General features: G+C 39.5%; 1 protein-coding gene across 2 annotated transcripts in view; it reads right to left on the bottom strand.

The window, feature by feature from the left end:
- The window catches only part of EBF1 (EBF transcription factor 1), a 462,583-nt gene that overhangs the window by 425,836 nt on the left and 12,987 nt on the right, over window positions 1-23,760 (bottom strand). For both annotated transcript variants that reach the window (XM_073567867.1, XM_073567868.1), the window contains exon 5: window positions 8,574-8,647. In XM_073567867.1, coding sequence (XP_073423968.1) covers window positions 8,574-8,647 — 74 coding nt within the window. The remainder of the gene's footprint in view (window positions 1-8,573; window positions 8,648-23,760) is intronic.

The following is a 23,760-nucleotide window of genomic DNA, read 5'->3' as shown; positions in this document are numbered from 1 at the left end:
ACAGAAAGCCCTGCAGAAAGTTGTTTAGGGATTAAATCTCTAAAACAAGCCATTTCCAAACAGAGGGCTTTCACTATTTCATGTCTGGTTACAGGGAATTTCATCTTAGGGGAAGCAGGCTGTCTCTCACACCATATGGCAAATGGCCGTGCATAGCAATTAGCCCGGCTGATTAATGGTGAGCAGACTCTAATTTTATGCTCATAACCAAAGCTCCATTTGCACCTCTTGTGCAAAATCAGCACTTCCCCGATCCTCTGATTTCGTACTAATGCGTCTTTACCTTCTCCCGAGGTGGAAGAGAAGATTTCTGACCCGTATCCAATTGTACTATATTGTAGCCGAAAAACGCTATCTTCAGTAATGACCAATTAAGAGGTAATCACTATCAGTCAATAGAAGCGCAGGTAGACAAATGAGACTCGGATCCTAAAATTGGTGATGTAGAGCAAAATTTAACATTTTTGAGTTTTAGGCCATTTTATGTTACATTTATAGATAGTTCTGGGTTTTTTTTTACATATTTTATTGACCTTGTTATTAATTTTTACTTTTTTTTTTAACATGTTTTAGGTTATTTATTACTGACCTATGCAAATAGACAGTAGATATGTTTTGTTAGCCCAGATTAATGGAGGTCCCAGCGATAAGCTTCACACTTTCGATCAGACACTCTGTTTGTCTGTTCCGTTTTTAGTGATAGACAAAAGGAATACTATAAAAAAAACGGATAACTGATGAAAACGGAAGAACAGGGTCCTTATAATGGTTTTGGTTGAGCAGAAGAAAAAATTCTGCAGGATGTGTTTTTTCTTCTGTTCTAAAAATCGGAACTGATTCGGTAATATTCATTGGCACCCCTCCACTTCTGTTTGTCTAAAATGGATCCATTTTTAAATTATTCCATTTGTCTGTACCTAAAAATTAAAAAAAAACAAGTGGAAAGTGTAAAAGGAAGTGTGAACACGGCCTTAGAGGAAAGAGAAGTACTCTACTAGCCGCCTCTACTTCTAAAAGGAAAAACAGTGAATTGTCTAATAAAGTCTACCATGATCAATTCTTTCTCCCGCCAGTTGCCCTCCTGAGATCCTATAAGTCATTGGTCTCCAACCTGCGATTTTTCCATATATCTGCTAGTGATGAGCGAATGAGCTGGGATAAGGCGTTATCGGAGCATGTTCCAGTGCTATCTTCAGCGTGCTCGAAAAATGTGTTTGAGTTCCCGCGGATGCATGTCTTGCAGATGTTCGACAGCCGTAACACGTGAAGGGATTGCCTGCATGTGTTTGCGAGACTTGCAGTCGTGGGGGACTCGAACATATTTTTCGAGCATGCCGAAGACACTCGGTTAGCACCCGGGCATGCTCCAATAACACCTTATCAGAGCACATTCACTCATCACTAATATCCACCTCTGACACGAGGATCAAGAAATAACTTTATACAGCCCTCCAAAAAACTGAAATAAAATTGCAAGCTCAAGAGAGATAGACTAGGAAGAGAAGGAAATAGATAAGAGTCCCAACTATTGAGGGTCCAAAGGTAGCAGCGACACCCACATCCTGGAGCCTAAAGGCTACAGTGTAGGATGAAAATAGATAAAGGGGCGGTTTCGAAATGTTGCGCCCATGAACAAGTGGCATCCTCAATGACCATGATCCGGGGCAGACTTCTGGTTGGGTGCCCCTTATTTTTGAGATAGTATCACTTTGAACGGTATCGGTGTCAATATGACGATGATCCACTTAGGTCTGGTGGTAGATAGAGTAGGACCGTGACTCTCCACCCTTAAGGCCACAAAATGTCAGGGTCTTGGCACAGGTGGCAGAATGACTTCCCTCCATTACCCACTCTGTGCCGGCCTGATTTGTGTGCAGGGTAAAAGGAGTCTTGGTTACTTAGATCAGGTGAGTAGAAACTTTACTTTTTTGATGGGGACCTCTCAATGATAACATTAATACTTTTGGAAGGTGGCACTCAGAGGGCAGCAATAAACTTTAATTGGGCGCTAGGGGGGCATTAATACTTTTTTAAAAGGGGGCACTTAGATGGCATTATTTGTTAAAAAGAAGGCTTTAGGAACATTAATATTGGGGTAGGAGTCAAAATACTTGCCTTGCCCTGGGTACTGGCAACCCAAGCTATGCCACTGCCTAAGGGGGCTCTTTGCTCTATAATGAAGACCCTGTTATAGATTTTGCATTGGATCCAAGAAGCTATAAGATATGTCTTTGGGACAGTCGCTCTGTATGGTGATATCAAATAATTACACCATACTTATTTTTGCCTGTAATTTGCATTTTTAATTTAATTTGCCGTAAAAAAAAAATCTGAATATTGTTCAGATTTAATTTCTTTCTACGGCTGATTGGCATTTTACAGCGCTGAAAAGGTTAAACAAATCACATCGGCGGCGCAGAAGTGGCAGCTTTGTTTAATGCCTGGCCGCCAAGTAAATAAGCAGCATCTCTTACCGGTCTGTAGGCAGCGAGGAAAATGGTAATCTCCGGTATTAGCCGCCTGACATTTTAAATATGGCTTTTCTGTCTAAAGTATACTGTACAAATAGCATAATTTGCCTTCAACAGCTTCATGATTCCCCCGCTGTGAGTTGTGGATTTTTCTTTTTTTTCTCTTTGTATTTATAAAGGGAAAATCTATACCATCAGTAAAGTAACCCAACAAGATGGTAAACACCGCGAACCACACCGGGAGCAAAAAGCAAAGGAGGCACTAGGGTGGAGGCGGATAGGAGTGCGAGCAGAAGTGGGCGCTAAGTGCCTGTCAATCCAAACTGTTATTGGCCATCTATATATGTGCAGAAGTGAGTATCTCCGATCACTGTGTATAGTATATCGGGGGGAATCCTGGCCGGCGGTATACAGAAAAAACACCCTCATCTATACAAGTGTAAGGGATTATCGAGACAGCTGAAATGATGAGAACGTTATAGGAAAGATAGATAATAGATAGATAGATAAATGCTGTCAAGGCCGAAAGTGTTGGCACCCTTGAAATCGTTCCAGAAAATGAGGTATACAGAAAAAACACCCTCATCTATACAAGTGTAAGGGATTATCGAGACAGCTGAAATGATGAGAACGTTATAGGAAAGATAGATAATAGATAGATAGATACATGCTGTCAAGGCCGAAAGTGTTGGCACCCTTGAAATCGTTCCAGAAAATGAGGTATACAGAAAAAACACCCTCATCTATACAAGTGTAAGGGATTATCGAGACAGCTGAAATGATGAGAACGTTATAGGAAAGATAGATAATAGATAGATAGATAGATAGATAGATAGATAGATACATGCTGTCATGGCCGAAAGTGTTGGCACCCTTGAAATCGTTCCAGAAAATGAGGTATTTCTCCCAGAAAATTATTGCAATTACACGTTTTGTTATACACATGTTAATTTCCTTTGTGTGTATTGGAGCAACACAAGAAAAAAAAACAGAAAATAAAGGCAAATTGGACAAACTATCACACAACACTTCAAAAATTGGGCCGGAAAAATTGTTGGCCCACTCAACTTAATATTTGGTTGCACACCCTTTGGAATAAATAACTGCAATCAATCACTTCCTATAACCACCAATAGCTTCTTACACCTCTCAGCTGGAATTATGGACCACTCTTCCTTTATAAACTTCTCCAGGTCTCTCATATGTGAAGGCGCCGTCTCCCAACAGCAATTTTAAAATCTCTCACACACAGGTGTTCACTGAGATTTAGATCCGGACTCATTGCTGGCCACTTCAGAACTCTCCAGCTCTTTGTTTCCATCCATTTCTGGGTGCTTCTTGAAGTATGTTTGGGGTCGTTGTCCTGCTGGAAGACCCATGACCTAGGACGAAAACCCAGCTTTCTGACACTGGACAGTACATTGTTACCCAAAGTCCTTTGGTAACACTGCGCAACAAATTTCAGGGAAGTTCTTGTCCCCTGAGAAACATTTATTGTATCTTATAGATTTCGATATGCTGAACACAAATATGTGCTCCAAAAGTCTGTATCACGTAAGGTTTTTAAGAAACAACAGTTTATAGTCTACATTATGACGTCTCAGACACTACCTACATGTGCATCGATGTCAGTAGCAAAAGCAATTGTTCAAAAGTGTTTTGCAGACGACTTTCGTTTATAATCCATGTCAGATGCTTCTCGAATAAGATTCCAGCAATAGTCAGCCAGCATTGACGTACTCCACTTTCCCTGGTACCTTTTTTCCATCAGTGCAATGTCTTGGTGAAATCTTTCACTATGTTCATCGCTAACGGCACCAAGATTGGCTGGGAAAAGACCAAGTGAGAATGTAGAAAATGAATTTTTAGTGACATATTGCATTTCATCAAATGATATGCGGTGACCATGTTGTCCACGAGTTGTTCAAAGTTCTGTGCCCTGCTGTTGCCAAGGAAGTTGAAGGTCACATCTTTAAAGGCTCCCCATGCCACTTGTTCAGCACCTTGCAAAAGACCATCAAAGCTTCTGTCATTCATTATCTCTCTGATCTGTGGGCCAATAAAAATACCTTCTTTAATCTTTGCATCACTTATTCTTGGAAATTTCTGTCGCAAGTAAGAAAAGGCTTCCGATTCTTTGTTCATGGCTTTGACAAAATTCTTCATAAGCCCAAATTTAATATGCAAAGGAGGGAGAAATATCTTTGCTGGATCAACGAGAGGATTATATTTAACATTCTTCTGTCCAGCAACCAGGTTTTCGCAGAGTGGCCAGTCCTTTCTGAAATAGTGCATGTCTCGTACACGACTGTCCCACTCACAAATAAAACAACAACACTTGGTATACCCTAGCTGCAGTCCAAGAAGAAGTGCAACAACTTTTAGATCACCACATGTGTTCCAGTTATAATTTCTATAATTAATGTAAGTCCATATTCTCATACGTTTCTTTCATGTGTATGGCATGCCTAATAGGTATAGAAGGATAGATATTTCCATTGTGTAGTAAAACAGCCTTCAGACTCAAAACTGACGAGTCAATGAACAGTCGACATTCCTTCGAGTCATGTTCGCATCCAAGAGCACCAAACAACCCCAAGACGTCATTGCAAAAGGTTAAACTGTCGACATGGTTGAAAAATTGATTAATAATAATAATAATCTTTATTTATATAGCGCCAACATATTCCGCAGCCCTTTACAGTTTAACAGTTTCAAAACACAAGTCATAAGTAACAATGTTAACAATACAATAATTAAAGCAAAATAAGATGAAATAAGACGACCCTGCTCGTGAGAGCTTACAATCTACAATGAGGTGAGGGAGATACAAAGTACAGGTGTGTATTTACAATTGTATATTTACAATGAAGGTCCAGCCATCTTGAGGGAGTGAAGGATGGATGGAGATAGTGAATGGGCTACACACGCACACTTGCACATAGAATGACTTTGATTAGTGAACGTGATAAGCCGCTCTGAACAAATGTGTTTTGAGGGAGTGCCTAAAACTATGCAAATTGTGGTTAGTCCTAATTTCTTGGGGTAGAGCATTCCGGAGGATAGGAGCAGCAGCACGGGAGAAGTCTTGGAGTCGGGAGTGGGAGGTACGGATTAGTGCAGAGGTTATTCAAAAGTCGTTTGCAAAGCGCAGCGATCGGCTAGGCCGATAGACAGAAATGAGGGAGGAGATGTAGGGGGGTGCTGCACCGTGGAAAGCTTTGTGGGTGAGAACAAGTACTTTTAATTGAATCCTATAATGAATGGGCAGCCAGTTTAATGACTGACGAAGAGCGGACATGTCCGAGTACCAATTAGCCAGATGGACGACCCTGGCTGCTGCATTAAGTATGGACTGGAGAGGGGATAGTCGAGTGACGGGGAGACCAATTAATAGAGCGTTGCAGTAATCCAGGTGGGAGTGGATCAATGCTACAGTGAGGGTTTTTGTTGTTTCTATGGTGAGAAAAGAGCAGATTCTAGAGATGTTCTTTAGGTGTAAGCGGCAAGAGCAGGCAAGAGATTGTATATGGGATGTGAAGGAGAGATTGGTGTCAAACATAACACCCAGACAGCACGCCTGCTGCCGAGGTGTTATTGTGGTACCACCCACGGAGAGGGAAATGTCAGATTTAGGTAGGTTAGTAGACGGCGGGAGCAGAAGAAGTTCAGTTTTGGAGAGGTTGAGTTTCAGATAGAGAGTGGACATGATATTGGAGACTGCGGACAGACAGTCACTGGCACTCTGTAGCGCAGAGGGGGTAAGGTCGGGGGAAGACGTATATAGTTGTGTGTCATCAGCATAAAGATGGTACCGAAAGCCAAATCTGCCGATGGTCTGTCCAATTGGGGCTGTGTAGAGAGAGAAGAGAAGGGGGCCAAGGACTGAGTCCTGAGGTACCCCGACAGCAAGAGGAAAAGGAGATGAAGTGGAGCCAGAGAACAAAACACTGAAGGAGCGGTCAGAGAGATAGGAAGAGAACCAGGAGAGAGCAGTGTCCTTAATGCCTAGTGACTGGAGCCTAGAGAGTAGGAGATGGTGGTCAACAGTATCGAAAGCTGCAGATAGGTCAAGAAGAATGAGCAGAGAGTGGTCACCATTACGTTTTGCTGTCAGAAGGTCATTGATCACTTTGATGAGTGCAGTTTCAGTCGAATGTAGGGGGCGGAAGCCGGACTGTGAAGGGTTTAGAAGGGAGTAAGTGATTAAGGTCTTCTTGATGACTGCAAAAAACAGAAACTCTTGTTCCTGGTAATTAGAGATTCCGTTCTTGTAGCCTTGATCCCAATAATTCTGCTTGCCTCTTTGACAATTTGAAATCTCTGACCAAGTCACTGGGTCTGCAGCAGTTTCATTTTCCACTAACATTGTTAGTTCATCTTCGTCGTCCTCCATTGTCCATACTTTGGGCGGCTTTGAAACATGAAGAATTTCATTTTGTGGCACTGGTCTTATGGCTGAAGGAAGATTAGGATATTCTATGGATTTCTTGTTCCTTGCTGAATATCCTGTTACATTTGTAAGGCAGAAGAAGCAATCTGTTACATGATCTCTCTGCTCTCTCCTTATCATTGGGACAGCGAACGGCATTGAAGGTCGTGATCCATTCAGCCATGCTCTAAGTATGTCAGTATTGTCTTTTGATTCCTCCCCTGCCCAGAAGATGTGGTATGCTCCATACACGGTCAGCCGAATGATTCACTGTGCCTGCGCGGAATTCGCATAATAAATGCTTGCATATGTGTAGATCAGTGATTTATGTTATTTCAGTGAAAAAATTAAGAATATACTGTTTCAGAAAAAGTTCATATATGAGTTTTTAGAATTATAACAGAATATTATAATGATTCGTATAATTTCTCAAAAACCTTACGTGATAGGAAAAATCTGAAGTCATTGCTGAAATCAGCATGAGAAAATCTATCAAGAACACGCAAAATTGTCCGAGGGACAAAATCTTGCTAACACAGTGTAATCTTCAGATGCTTTACACAAAGTCAAAACAGCCAGTGCCAGGAACAGCAAAACAACTGCAAAACATATTTGAACTTCCACCATATTTTTCTGTAGGTGCTATGTTCTTTTCTTTGGAGGCCTAATTCCATTTTCAGTAAACAGTAGAATGATGTGCGTTACCGAAAAGCTCTATCTTGGTCTCATCTGTCCACAAGACGCTTTCCCAGAAGGATTCTGGCTTTCTCACATACATTTTGGCACACTGCAGTCTAGTAGTCTAGCTTATTTATGTCTCTCTATCAGCAGTGGGGTCCCCTTGGGTCTCCTGCCATAGCATTTATTTTCATTCAACTGTTGATGGATATTACGCACTGACACTGATGCATCCTGGGTCTGCAGGACAGCTTGAATTTCTTTGGAACTTGATTGAGGCTGCTTATTCACTATCCAGTCTATCCTGTATTGCAACCTTTCATCAATTTTTCTCTGCCGTCCACGTGCAGCGAGATTAACTAGAGTGCCATGAGTTGTAAACTTCTTGTTTATGTTGCGCACTGCAGACAAAGGAATATCAACATCTCTGGAGATGGACTTGTAACCTTTGAGATTGTTTATATTTTTCAAGAATGTTGGTTCTCAAGTCCTCAGACAGTTCTCTTCTCCTTTTTCTGTTCTCCATGCTTTTTGTGGCACACACAAACACACAATGCAAAGATTGAATCAACTTCTCCCATTTTTATCTGGTTTCAGGTGTGATTTTCATATTGCCCACACCTGTTACTTGCCACAGGTGAGTTTGCACAAGCATCACATGCTTGAAACAAAGTTGTTTACCCACAATTTTGGAAAGGTGACAACAATTTTGTCCGGTCCATTTTTGGGGTTTTGTGGGAAATTATGTCCAATTTGTCTTTTTTTCTGTTTTTATTTTCGTGTTGTTCTAATATGCACAAAGGAAATAAACATGTGTATAACAAAACATGCGTAATTTCAATAATTTTCTGGGAGGAATACTTCATTTTCTAGAACATTTTCAAGGGCGCCAACACTTTGGGTCATGACTGTGTGTATATATATGAGTCTGGGAATCGTGTTACAACAGCTTTCAGTCTGGGGTAGCTCGCACACATTAATGTTATTGTTACCTGCACATGATCTCATGTGTGAGCAGAACGCGGCACATTTCAGGGTTTTTATCTTGTCCTTCATAGATGATAGCCTGCACGGAGAGATAATATTGGAAAAAAAATTGAAATTCAAGGGATAAGATATATTTTTTCACTTTAGATTTACCCATAGAAATGCTGAAATTACCGTACTATAATAATAGTAATAAAATACACTCAATTTCGGAAAACATTTCCAGGAGGAATAACAGAGGAATGGCACAAAGAGGAGCTGTACCTCATATATTATGGAGAATGTAAGGATTTACTTGATTGACATTTTGTAATAACGATCAACGACACAACAAATGTGATTGTCATGGTTGCCCACAGCAAGCAATCATTGTGCGCCCCTTGCATTTTTTATAGCGCCCTTTTATTAGAAAAAAAAATGTACTCGGTTGCTATGGGCAACAAAGACAGTGATAAATGATCTTTGTCAGCTCTTTATTGTACACATTTTAATAAAGTTTATTTAAAAAAAAAATGTGTCCAATCAGAATAGAGCTCTCATTTCTCTGAGGCAGGCTGTGAAATGAAACCAAGATTATGATTGGTTGCTATGGGCTGTACACATTTTAATAAAGTTATTTAAAAAAAAGTGTGTCCAATCAGAATACACCTCTCAATTCTCCGAGGCAGGTTGTGAAATGAAACCAAGACTATGATTGGTTGCTACGGGCAACTCCATCAAAGACCTTTGGTTCCATTTTTTCCTTTATAAAAAATGGTTGCTTTGTACAGATGGGAAACAAGTCGATGCCTTAATAACTTTCCTATTGTTATAAAAAGCAGTTTCTGAAGTGAAATTGTGAGCAGTACAGTAAACTCTTGCACGTTACAATACAAATTCCTCCTCCTCGGCCTTTTTTTTTTTTTCACCACAATGCAATAACAAGCCGTCTAATATACACACCGCACAATAAAAATTTTTTTTTTTTTGTGACTTTGTTGGGGTTTTCAAAAGAAACAGTTATTGCTATAATAAAAAAAAATGGGTTTAATGGTGGGATCCAGAAATAGAAATGCCTGAAGTTTAACCTCTCGCATTGTTATCAGTGACTGGTAGGAAAAAAAAATGAACAATTGTGGTTATATATCAAAGCATATAACAAACACAGTAAAGTCAAAAGAAAATAGACTAGATAGGGACGGCGCTGAACCTGGGGCGGGAGATGGATTGTGTCTTTGAAGTGGGCGAATATAAGAGTATTGCCAATTATTAACTGGGTCAGCTGTCGACGGATCGAAATCAAAAAAGCCAATTATTAATTCTGAAGATCACATAAATAATTTTATGACTAAAACTGAAAAATAAATCGAAGATTGGAGACCCCAAACTGGCCGGACACGGCACTATATGGCACCACGTAAGGGCGTTCGCAGTGACCTTGATGTTTTCTTTTGATTTGAGACCTAGAATGAAAGAGAATGTCCACCAAAAAGATATAAATGGAGAATGTACTGCGCCGGCCAAAGTTTGGGGATTGTAGTTTAATTGGCATTTTGTCATTTGATTACAGCAGCCATTTGTGATTAGTCCCCGTGCTGTCACTTTAAGGCTTCTTTTACACTTGCCGTGTTTTTTGCGGCCCGTTTTTGCAGGTTGTATTGCCGTAATTTTCATGGTCTTCTCGGATTTCTGCAGGCCTTCGAAGTGATAAACAGGAAGTACATGGGAGTGTCCTAGTAAAAATATAGTGTTCCGCAAATAAGGTCTTCACGGTGTACCACAAAATCAACACACTGGGCTGCAAATACGGCCCTCATGGCCATACGGCGCACGGCGCTCTGATGGATTTTGACAGCACGTTTTTTGCGGGCCCAGAGAAATCTATTGGAGCCGCAAAAACACGACAAGTGTAAAAGAAGCCTAAAACTCACTAATATGGCAGTATATCTTGTTGTCCTTGAGAAAAACTTTAGAAGGAGAGGAAGGAAGGAGGGAGAGAAAGAAAGAAAGAAAGAAAGAAAGAAAGAAAGAAAGAAAGAAAGAAAGAAAGAAAGAAAGAAAGAAAGAAAGAAATAGAGGGAAGGGGAAGAAAGAAGGAAGAGAAAGAGAGAGAAAAAGGGTGGGAAGGGGGAAGAAAGACAGGAGAGAAAGCGACAGAAAGAGTGAGGAAGGGAGGAAAGGAAGGAGGAATAAAGAAGGAAGAGAAAGAAAGAAAGAAAGAAAGAAAGAAAGAAAGAAAGAAAGAAAGAAAGAGAGAAAGAAAGGGCAGGGGGAAGAAAGAAGGAAGAGGAATAGAGCAAAAGAAAGAGGGTGAAAGGGGGAAGAAAGAAAGAGAGAAAGAAAGAAAGAAAGAAAGAAAGAAAGAAAGAAAGAAAGAAAGAAAGAAAGAAGAGAGAGGGGAAGAAAGAAAAAAGTAAGAAAGGAAAATAGAAAGAAAGGTAGGGAATTGGAAAGAAAGAAGGAAGAGGAAGAAAGAGAAAAAAGAGGGAAGGAGCAGAGGGGGGAAGAAAGAAGAAAAGAAAGAAAGAAAGAAAGAAAGAAAGAAAGAGAGAAAAAAGGAAGAGAAAAAGAAAGAAAGAAAGAAAGGAAGGAAGGAAGGGAGGGAAGGAGGGAGAGAAGGAAGGGGAAGAAAGAAGGAAGAGAATGAGAGAAAAAGGGAGTGGGACAAAGAAGGAAGAGAAATAGAGAGAAAGAAGGAAAGAAAGTAAGAAAGAAAGAGGGAGGGGGAATTAAGAAGGAAAAGAAAGAAAGAAAGAAAGAAAGAAAGAAAGAAAGAAAGAAAGAAAGAAAGAAAGAAAGAAAGAAAATAGTTTCAAATGAGAATTCTTGAGTTAAATAAACCCAAGGTCCGGCATAAATTGGCCATGTAGTAGTGTAGTGTTATTATTACACAACGGCCATTCGCATGAGATGCCCTTCATATATTACGGCTCTGACTTATAAAGGGACATGCCAAAAACATGTTAAATTCTTTCTACTGCACACTAAATGATGTGATGAAAAGAAGATTTTTTTTAATGATGAACAGCAATCCAGGATTACATACACCAGTTCTTTATAAATCAAGACCAAAGTGCCCGACCACACAATAGGAATTGTCTTCTTGGGGGAAACGAGTTGAAATGTTGTCGTAAGGAACTGCCTGGTTCATGTTAGTAGGAGAGTCATCGGTTTTTCGTATAGGTGGTTGCATCTTCATATAGAACAGGTGTGGTTTACTGTTCTGCTAATGTAAAAAAATGTAAAAAAAATTAAAAAGATCACATACCATACAGATGCGGCCTTTCCAAAACCCTGTCTGATGAACAAATGCTAGTAGTGCACTTGTTCATCAGACAGGGTTTTGGAAAGGCCGCATCTGTATGGTATGTGGTTTACTGTTCCTCACTTTTTTGCACGTCTTTCTTTGTGGAGTGGCAGTGCACTCGGTTGCCCCATGCTGTTTCAGTAAGCATACAAGGCATATAAAGATTTACTACCTAAAGAGATATTGTCAGCCGAATCATCCTCTGAGATTGGATGACAGTGAAACATCCTCAACGATCCAGGCAGATCTGAGCGTTTTACAAGAGGATAGTGTAATAATTGGTATATCTCTTCCAAGCGAGTGGCATTTGATCGCTATGTTAAGCTTACATTCCCAGCAAGCATCTTATTAAACATTTGTTATGAGAGAACAATGCACCTGCCGCAGACAGAGAGTGAAAGCGCTGACATTCCTGTCATGGCTTCTCGTCGTAGCTCACACCTACTGATCCCAGAACCAAGTCAGACTACCGACAAGACATGGGCAATTTTCCTTTCAATTCAGACATCAGAGCCTAGTAAAATCATGAACCTGTAACACGTCTGGAGTCCCGATCCACTTTACCCTGGCACACGTGTCTTTTTATTCTGATGTTTGCTATATGATGGCAAATCATGGAATTACAGTGTCAGACAATCTCACAAAGAGACATCAAGCCAGGGGGTGACTGTAAAAGTTAATGATACAGACAGTCTACTGTTCTAGGGGTGTTTAATCATGTTCAAAAATAATTCTTTGTAAATTAAAAGTGATAGATGACAGATATATAGAGGGAAGAAAGGAAGAAAGAAATAAAGAAAGAGAATGAAAGAAGGATGAAAAAGAAAGAAAGAAAAAAAGAATGACATAGAGAAAGAAAGAAAGGAGAGAAAGAAAGAAAGAAAGAAAGAAAGAAAGAAAGAAAGAAAGAAAGAAAGAAAGAAAGGAAATATAAAAAGAAGGAAAGAGGAAAAGAGGAAAGAAATGTGTTACAATAAATGATAGATGGATATATTCAAAAGCACAAACAGGCAAAACACTTCAAAAGAAAGAAAAAAGAAACTAGATAAAACAATACATTCTAGATAAACAGAGATAGATAGAAAGATATAGAAAGATGATTGATAGATAGATAGATAGATAGATAGATAATAGATAATCAGAAAAAAGAACAGGTAGCACTCCAAAAATTAAAGTGTGAAAAGTAAGACACGGTTTTTCATTTCATTTTTGGAGGGTTGCATGTTTTTTTTCTGATTTTCTATTTTGGAAGTTTCGACATCACCTTAACAGGTTTTATTGCACCCGACTTCTTTTGGTAGTGCTGCCAAATTTTCTTTAATTATTTTAGATAGATACAGTGCCTTGCGAAAGTATTCGGCCCCCTGGAACTTTTCAACCTTTTCCCACATATCATGCTTCAAACATAAAGATACCAAATGTAAATTTTTGGTGAAGAATCAACAACAAGTGGGACACAATTGAGAAGTTGAACGAAATGTATTGGTTATTTTAAATTTTGGTGGAAATTCAAAAACTGAAAAGTGGGGTGTGCAGTATATTATTCGGCCAGTATAATAGATAGATGATAGTTTGGTGACTGGCTAGCACTGACAAACGAGTGCTCTGTGTTTTACATATTGTGTTAATTGTCAGAAATAGAACATTCCTTTTGGTCCTTGTGAGTTACTAGAGACACTTGATGTTGTCCTTTTACTCTTCCATTCTGATTGTTCTACTCTATGACGGGGTAACATCCCTGTGTATACTGTAGTTGTGCATGATACGGCTGCTCTGCTGTACCCGGCAGTGCTGCTACTGACAGTATTGTGGGTCAGTTAGTGCGATCCAGGCCTGACCGCTGCAGCCTGTCCTAGATGTGACATCAGCCCTGCTAGGACTAATAAGGGGCTCTTTGCTTGTGCACAGGATGCCATCAGCTTCTCTACATCTGACCGGTCTCACAGTGTTTTATTCTGTGATAACTCCATCTCTACATTTCTAGCCAGAAGATACTGAAATCTCCGGAAAGACATTTTGAAAAGCATTATGGTCCTATCTGCCAGAATAAACTTCATATATCTCTGATCTTCAAAGCTCCCAATGATACTTCTCTACCGCAGAGAACTGTAACCCCTCTGCTGTGCTCAGTTCTCCCTAGGGAGACCCCTCCCCGTACATCGCACTCCCCGTACATCGCACTCCCCGTACATCGCACTACTACTCCCTTTTTTAAAAAATTTACACTCCAAGCATCATACCAACACTAAATGAGTTAAAATGTCACTCCTCTACGTGTGTAAACTTTAAGATGCAATTGCAATATCCTTTCACGTAGATCACATGTAAAGCGCCATGGAATAAATGGCGCTATAAAAACGTATTATAATAATAATATTAATAACAGGAAGCTGAGATATTAGGAGCTTTTTGGAGGTGGCGTCATACTTTAAAGCTGTCCTAATTATCCCTGTCTTATGGAGGGTATATTGGAATTTATTACCCCCAACTAATCTAAAAGTTTAAATGTTACTGTAGTTAACCCTAATATCACCCCTAATATCATTCACGCCCTATTCCTCACTCACAAGTGATCCAGGAAGCTGAGATATCAGGCGCTGTTTGTAGGTAGCTTCATACCTTACAGCTGTTCCAATTGTCCCTGGCCTATGGAAGATATATTGGAATATATTGGGGTTGTATTACCCCCAAGTAATGTTTACCTGCAGTTAACCCCCAAATCCCATTAATCCCCTATTTTGAGTCATAAATGATCCAGGAAGCTGAGATATAAGGAGCTATTTGTTGGTTGCCTCATATTTTGTGCTCTTATTCTACCTTTGACTATGACATAGAGAAAAAATAGATATTTCGTTATCCCAAATAACAAAAGAGAAAACCCCAAGCTCGGACTGGCCCACTGGGCAATAAGAGAATCACCTGGTGGGCCCCCCCAGCCTCTAAATAAGTACTGCTTGGAATAGTTGTATAAACAAGGCAAACATCTAATCATTCATTTAAGAAACTACTCAGTTTATGATCACACATAGACACGTTTAGGAAAAAGGGTCAGTTGATATTGCATGTAGCTAAAAAAAAAGATGGGCCCCGAAGAATCAATGTCACCGTTGTGCTTTTTGAACTCCAGTCTGACACTGAAAGACCCCATAAGTCACTTGACCCCACAGCGCTGTGTTTTCAGTGTTTTCTTCCTATTACCAGCTGGGTTAGCTCTAAAGTATGAGGACAACTCCCTATATCTCAGCTTCCTGGGCCTCTGTGTGCTTTTAGCAAAAGATAAAAACAAAACATTGCCACTCCATAAAGAATTTTTTTTCTCTGCGAGTGAACTACATTCTGTCTTTTACAAAAAAAGGAGAATACAAATACTTTTTTCCCTAATGGAATGGTGGAGAGAACAATCTATGCAGTATAGATAGAGAGAACCTGTCACCGGGTTTTTGCCACCTAATCTTAGAGCAGCATAATGTACACACAGAAACTCTAGTTCCAGTGATGTGTCACTCAATGGGTTGCTTACTGTAGTTTTGATAAAATAATTGTTTTATTAGCAGGAGATTATCATTAGAGGACTAGTAAACCTGCTGCCATGTAGTCCACCACATTCATGAGCTCAGTATAACCCCGCCCCCACCACTGATTGGAAGTGCACACAAAAAGCTGCTAATCAGTGGTGGGGGCGGGGTTATACAGAGCTCAGCATTCAGAAAACTAGTAGATCTGGGCAAGCAGCCCAGTAAGTGATACATCACTGGAATCAGAGTATCTTCATCTACATCATGTTGTTCTCAGATAGATATAATCCCAAAAAGGTATCGCCTAGAGGCAAATAGAAAGAGAAGCTATGTGCCACAAGTATAAAATTGCAACATTTTATTGAAGTAATATTAAAAGAATAACAATTAAAAACATATACAAAATAGAGAGAAAATGTGCCAAAAAAAAACACACAGTCAAGGTAAGCAGACCAAAAAATATCAAAAAGGGCCTATAACAAATATGAGAGTAATATGTGGGAAAAAACCTCACTGCAGTAAATTTTATAGGCCTACATCAGTCACAGTAAGTTCCAAAACTAGTCCTAAACATTAGGAAAAAACACCTCCCCATACAGAATTATGTCAATATGAGTCCAAAGAATGTAATAATAGAAGATAAGTGCAAAAAAGGGCTCAAAAAATGCCCCAGTATCAAAAAGAAAATGTAGCTTAAAGAGCAGTAATAATCAAGTTTAAGTCCATAAAGCAAAAAGACTAAGTATATACAAGGAGTAAAAGTGACCAAGATGTTAAAGAGTTATATATGTAGGAAGTGTCTCTGCAGTACCTTAAGTGGCGGTAGTACCCCGACGCGCGTTTCGCGTGTTGCTTTCTTAAAGGGAGTGTATGCTTCTCTTTATAGAATATTTATTCTGGTGGTTCATAGAGATCTCTTGGAACAAAGTAACCAGTTGGTACAGAAAAATGGAAGAATAATAAGAACATACAGATATCCTCCTGTTAGATTAATCACGTGTGAGTTTAGTTGCGAGACACGTCTGTTGTTTAGCTCGAGCTTCTCAATTAGCATGAGTCAGGTTTTGTGACCTATGGACACGTCTTTCAGCTAATTAGTGGATACACAGCATCCCATTACGGAGACCCAGTGAAAAAGAAAAGGACGTTAATTACCAAACATTCACTAACACATAAAATTCTCCCCCCCAAAAAAATAAATTTGAAAACAGTTTTTTGTTACAATTTACGAACTCTTCCGCCCAATCTAAAATCTGGAATGGAGAGTCGCTCTTGCATGTTGGGGTGGTACAGTATCTAAGGAAATCGTATCACCCTCCCCGATCTTAAGAATGGAAATGAGGAAATTCTGTTGATTTTTTTTTTTTTTTTTTTTTTTTAATTAAGGCTATAAATGAAAAAGTGCGATCCAGCTCACCCACGTTGAAGTAGTGAGCGAATCATCGGCTCATATGAAGAATTACCGTACTCTGGTATCGGTGGTAGCAATAAGAATAAGGTAGGGATATACAGACTTTTTTTGGATTAAAAATTAGAAATATTTTTATCCGTAGAATTATGTAAAACAGAACATACCAAGCACTATAGAAAAATATTAATGTCAGAGCTTTCCTACGCGTTTCGATCCGAATCTCAGGCCTTAGTGATGGATGTTATGATCCTCCTTTCATGAGACTGTTTTATAAAAGGAGGATTATAACTGTATCAGTTGTTAGGAACCTTTCACACAGCGGTTTTGCCCACGTTTGTTGGTCCTGTCGGGACCGACCGGGACATAGACTATAATGGTTTCGACAGAGTCAACATGTGCTCTGATGTGCATCATTTTTGGTCGTATACGCCTACTGGAGGCGGACATCCATTTGTAGAAGACTGGGTCTTGGTGTCCGTCTCCTGTAGGCGTATACACCCAAAAATGATGCATGTCAGAACACACATTGACTCTGTCGGAACCATTATGGTCTACGGCCCCTTCGATGGATATGCCCAAATCCTATTTTGTGGGGGTATCCTGATGTAAACCCCAACAGGACCAATGAATTTGGGCAAAAACGGTGTGTGAAAGGAGCCTAAGAACTGAGAATTAGTTTGAAACGCGCAGAAAAATCTCTCACATTTGTATTTTTCTATAGCACTGTGAATGTTCTGTTTTACTTAAATTTTGCAATTTTTTTTATCCAAAAAAACAGCTGGATATCCCGACCTTATTCCTATTGTAAAAGGCTATGTGTGGCCGAAATGTTGCCATGTTTGCTTTCTGTATTTTTTTTAGCAAACAAGGTTACATTTAAGGATGATACCTTTGGAAATCTAAAGGAGCTATAGGGTACTAGTGATGAACGAGTATACTCGTTACTCGAGATTTCCGAGCATGCTCGGGTGGTCTCCGAGTATTTTGGGCATGCTCGGAGATTTAGTTTGTGTCGCCGCAGCGGCATGATTTGCGGCTGCTAGACAGCCTAAATACAAGTGGGGATTGCCTAACAAACAGGCATTCCACACATGTACTCAGGCTGTCTAGCAGCTGCAAATCATGCAGCTGCAGCCACACAAACGAAATCTCCGAGCATGCCCAAAATACTCAGAGACCACCTGAGTATGCTCATAAATCTCGAGTAACGAGTATACTCGCTCATCACTATAGGGTTCGTGATCACATTGGTTCTGACATTTCTGCACCATTTCTGCATTTCTTGGAAGAAAAATGCAGCAGCAAAAATGCACCCCTGTGTGCTGTCAATTTGCTGAATGTCTGCGGCCAGAGGAAGGAAGTTTCTGGGTGGCCACAGACATTCAGCAGTGTAACTTTTTTTGCCCAAAGTACGCCCTCCTCAGAGAGGCAGGTGGTAGTGCCCTAGGCAGGTGCCTACCCTGCCTGCCCCTGGCACACGTTAAGTATTTGGTGCAGAAATTTTTGCACTATTTCTGCATCTCTTGGCAGGAAACAAGAAAGCGCAAAAACGTGCTTTTTTGCCTCATTTTTCCTGCATTTTTTACTTGTGTTTTTGAGGCGTATTTTTCCCCGACTCATTAATATGGGTGAAATCTGCAGCAAAAACACCAAAAGAATTGTCACTGTGCATATTTAATTAAAAAATAAGCAACATATACACAAGACGTCATTCTCATTCACTTTGCTGGCATCAGGAATCTGTTCAGATTTTGTGACAAATCTGCACTGTAAAAAAAAAAAACAGCAAAAACGGAACGTGTGAACACAGCCTTACGGTCGTCATTCAGTCTTATGACTTTTTTTTTTTGTTTTTTACTTAAGGAAATATTTTCAAGGTTTAAGATAATATAAAATGAAACCTAACCGCCCTCAGTGTTATGAATCTGTACGGCAATCGTAAAAAAAAAAAAAAAAAAAAAAAATCAAAAAAATCAAAAAGAAAAAAACAACAACCATTTAATTATAGAGGATCTAAGCTTTATTTCTAAAGGATATATAAAAGTAAAAAAAAAAAAAAAAGAAAAAGTATTTGCAAATATAGCAAAGTGTTGGGAATGTATAACTACTAGCACATGTTAAATTAAAATCTGTGGCTTTGTGTAAATGGGAAGGCCGTGCAAACCCCGTGGACCTTTAATCCTAAACTGCAATGGTTTTCATTACAGTCACATTAAATAGCAATGATTATCTTGAAAGCGCGCAGCTCACAGGTTTTTTTTGCAGCCAGGTCTCCCCTGAGGACCATTCGGCAATACCCGGGGTAAGATGATGTCATACCGGTGCAGAATGGATGACATCACCCATTGTAAAGAGAAACAAACCACACTCTGCATTATCGGACAGCGGCCCACCGCTTGAAAATACTGGTGATCACATTACCGGCTGGAAAACAGAACTGCAGCCAGGGTGGAAAACGGGACCCAAGAGATTGAAAATTAGGAGCAGATTAAAATACATGTGAATCAGCGCCGCTCTCACATCGAGTATATTATGTGCTGGTGTTTATCAGGGGGACAAAAGTAGTCGTGAAGTTTCACAACCTACGCTGCATTGTGTCTTAGGAAGGAGCGTCAGTAAATAATAGAAAACCTCGATACTGTACGCACAGCTAAACTCTTCCAACCAGGCACATTTTATAAAAACACATCAGTTTCCACCATAGTGGAGCTTAGAGTCTGGTAAAGGTGCTAAGGGCCACAGCTTTCTTTACAATTTACTTTTATATAATAAAATATTTCATTTAAACCGGGAAAAGTTTCCCTATACAGTCACAATTTATTGTGAAAAAATTAATAAATTAAATTTAAATATATATAGATATAAGATTTATTAAACATAGAATAGATAGATGATAGATAGATAGATAGATAGATACAGTTGGGAAAAAAGTAGTCTGCTACCAATTGTGCAAGTTCTCCCACTTAAAAAGATGAGAGAGGCCTGTAATTGACATCATAGGTAGACCACAACTATGAGAGTCAAAATGAGAAAACAAATCCAGAAAATCACCTTGTCTGATTGGGAAAGATTTATTTTGCAAATTATGGTGGAAAATAAGTATTTGGTCACCTAAAAATATGCAAGATTTCTGGCTCTCATAGACCTGTAACTTCTTCTGTAAGAGGCTCCTCTGTCCTCCACTCATAACCTGTAGTAATGACACCTGTTTGACCTTGTTATCAGTATGAAAGACACCTGTCCACAACCTCAAACAGTCTGACTCCAAACTCCACTATGGTGAAGACCAAAGAGCTGTCGAAGGACACCAGAAACAAAATTGTAGCCCTGCACCAGGCTGGGAAGACTGAATCTGCAATAGGCAAGCAGCCTGGTGTGATGAAATCAACTGTGGGAGCAATAATAAGAAAATGGAAGACCACTGATAATCTCTCTCGATCTGGGACTCCACACAAGATCTCACCCAGTGGGGTCAAAATGATCACAAGAATGGTGAGCAAAAATCCCAGAACCACACCTAGTGAATGACCTACATAGAGTTAGGTCCACTGTAACAAAGGCGACCATCAGTAACATACTTTGCCGCCAGGGACTCAGATCCTGCAGTGCCAGACGTTTCCCCCTGCTTAAGCCAGTACATGTCCGGGTCCATCTGTAGTTTGCTAGAGAGCATTTGGATTGAATCCAAAGAACACCATACCTACTGTGAAGCATGGGGGTGGCAACATCATGCTTTGGAGCTGTTTCTCTACAAAGGGACCAGGACTGAAAGAATGAATGGGGCCCATGTATCGTGAGATTTTGAGCGCAAACCTCCTTCCATCAGCAAGGGCATAGAAGATGAAACGTGGATGGGTCTTTCAGCATGATAATGATCCCAAGCACACCGCTAGAGAAATGAAAGAGTGGCTTCGTAAGAAGCATATGAAGGTCCTGGAGTGGCCTAGCCTGTCTCCAGATCTCCACCCCATAGAAAACCTTAGGAGGGATTTGAAAGTCCGTGTTTCCCAGTGACAGGCCCAAAACATCACTGCTCTAGAGGAGATCTGCACGGAGGAATGGGCCAACATACCACCAACAGTGCGTGCCAACCTTGTGAAGACTTACAGAAAACGTTTGACCTCTGTCATAGCCAACAAAGGATATATCACAAAATATTGAGATGAACTTTTGTTAACGACCAAATACTTATTTTCCACCATAATTTGCAAAATAAATCTTTCCAAATCAGACAAGGTGATTTTCTGGATTTGTTTTCTCATTCTGACTCTCATAGTTGTGGTCTCCCTATGATGTCAGTTACAGGCCGCTCTCAGCTTTTTACGTGGGAGAACTCGCACAATTGGAGGCTGACTAAACACTTTTTTCCCTACTGTATATATCTATATATATATGTATATATACCGTATATATAGACATATATATATTTATATATGTATTGTGAGCACAATAATAGACATAGTTGATGCGTTATGTATAATTTTCTACCAAAAACATATAAAAATGTAAGAAAAAAAATTAAAGAAAAGGGCCCGATTACAAATTTCCCATCTAAACGTGTTCAATATTCCAAGGGAATAGTGCGATCTGCGCTTCACTATTCTAAGCCGCCCGCAACCTGCACCAATAGACTACAAATCCGCTAATCTATATTCTGAATTCACATGTAATTTGGCGCTGGCACTTTGCCGACATGGTCAGGAAGTCATTGGCTGTGTAAAATCAAAATATCATCTTGGGATTAATAAAATACATCTCTGCTAATATGTTCATTTTTAAGGTAGTTCAAACATTCACTTTTGAAGCAGCTCAGGCGTAAATATCCCAGAACAAATGGTGGAGAGTGTGATACAGGAGGGAGCAGTTGGGATGCCAGACTGAAAAATACATTAGGCCATCTGGCTGAGGCAATGTCTCCAAAATCCGCAGCTTTGTGTTCACCCCAGACTCAAAACAACACATTTTCCACTGTGATGAGCATACATTTTCCCAAAACTGGCCCTGATCATGCATGCAAATTCCAGGCTTTGTGTTTACATAATTATTTTAATTAATTTGCTGCCATTACAAAAATAAATAAATAAAACCTAAAAAGTCATCGTATTTATATGGAAAGCGCACAACTTTATGTAATGATCAGTCGTGTAACGTTTCCCTAATGCTTCATGTGGGTCCAGATAATGTTATCCTGACAAGATAGATAGATAGATAGATAGATAGATAGATAGATAGATAGATAGACAGATGATAGATAGATAGATAGATAGATAGACAGATAATAGATAGATGATATATAGATAATAGATAGATAGATAGATAGATAATAGATAGATGATAGATAGATAATAGATAGATAGATAATAGATCATAGATAGATAGATAGATAGATGATAGATAGATGATAGATGATAGATAGATAGATAATAGATAGATAGATAGATAGATAGATAGATAGATAAAAGATATTAGATGATAGATAGATAGATAGATAGTTAGATAGATAGATAAAAGATAATAGATAATAGATAATAGGTAGATAGATAGATAGACAGACAGACAGATAGATAATAGATTGATAGATAATAGATAGATGATAGATAGATGATAGATAGATGATAGCTAGATAATAGATTGATAGATAGATAGATAGATAGATAGATAGATAGTTTGATAGATAGATAGATAGATAGATGAAAGATAATAGATAGATGATAGATAGGTAGATAGATTGATAGATAGATAATAGATACATAGATAGATAAAAGATAATAGATAGATGATAGATAGATAATAGATAGATGATATGTAGATAGATAATAGATAGATAATAGATAAATAGTAGATAGATAGATAGATAGATAGATAGATAGATAGATAGATAGATAGATAGATAGATAGCCCAGGGAAGGAACCCAAGCAGAGAGAAATATATTACAATATTTTTCTTGAGTGCTGCAGTGCCCACCCTTCTTTGGTTTGGAAAGAAAGAAAGAAAGAAAGAAAGAAAGAAAGAAAGAAAGAAAGAAAGAAAGAAAGAAAGAAGGAAAACGGGAGGGAGGAAGGAAGGAAGGAAGGAAAAAAGAAAGAACGGAAGGTAGGAAAGGAAGGAACGGTGGCTCAGTGGTTAGCGCTGCAGCCTTGCAGCGCTGGAGTCCTGGGTTCGAATCCCACCAAGGATGACATCTGTAAGGAGTTTGTATGTTCTCCCCGTGTTTGCGTGGGTTTCCTCCGGGCACTCCGGTTTCCTCCCACACTCCAAAGACATACTGATAGGGAATTTAGATTGTGAGCCCCATCGGGGACAGTGATGAAAATGTGTGCAAACTGTAAAGCGCTGCGGAATATGTTAGCGCTATATAAAAATAAAAAAGAAGAAGGAAGGGAAAAAGAAATAAAGAAAGGAGAAATAAAGAAGGAGAAAGCCTCCAGCACTTGCATCAGATGAGGCGACCTCTTCCGCCTTTTTCATGTAATAAATATACAATGTTTCCTATATGAAGATACATAGATGTGATTCTATAATGGAGACTTAAGTACGAAGTGGATGCTTCCAAATATTCTAATTGATGGCTCGCCTTATCATAAAGACGCTATAGGGCCCCATAAACACACGGGAGACGCCATAACCGCCATCCCTTGTCCACATCATACATACTCCGGCATGTGCAGTCACTATACAGACACAGAACAAGCAATCTTAGTTGTGGAAACAACCCATACAATGTGTAAGCAGAAAGGAAGCACAAGTCATTAAAGGGGATCTGTCACCAGGTTTTTGGTATTTATTCTGAGAGCAGCATGATGTAGGGGCAGAGAGCCTGATTTCAGGGTTATGTCACTTGCTCATCAGCTAGTTTCAATACAATCAGTGTATTAAAAGCAGGAGATTATCTCTGCTGTCCACCTCCAAGGCAGACCAGTTAATCTGTGTAACCCCGCCTCCACCACTGATTGGCTGTTTGCTCATTTTACACAGTAAG

Source organism: Dendrobates tinctorius, unplaced genomic scaffold (assembly GCF_039654945.1).
Source record: "Dendrobates tinctorius isolate UK_male_01 unplaced genomic scaffold, ASM3965494v1 ptg000020l, whole genome shotgun sequence".
NCBI classification, from domain to species: domain Eukaryota; kingdom Metazoa; phylum Chordata; class Amphibia; order Anura; family Dendrobatidae; genus Dendrobates; species Dendrobates tinctorius.
Note: the sequence above shows the minus strand (reverse complement) of the source record. Positions and strands in the feature narration are given on the sequence as shown.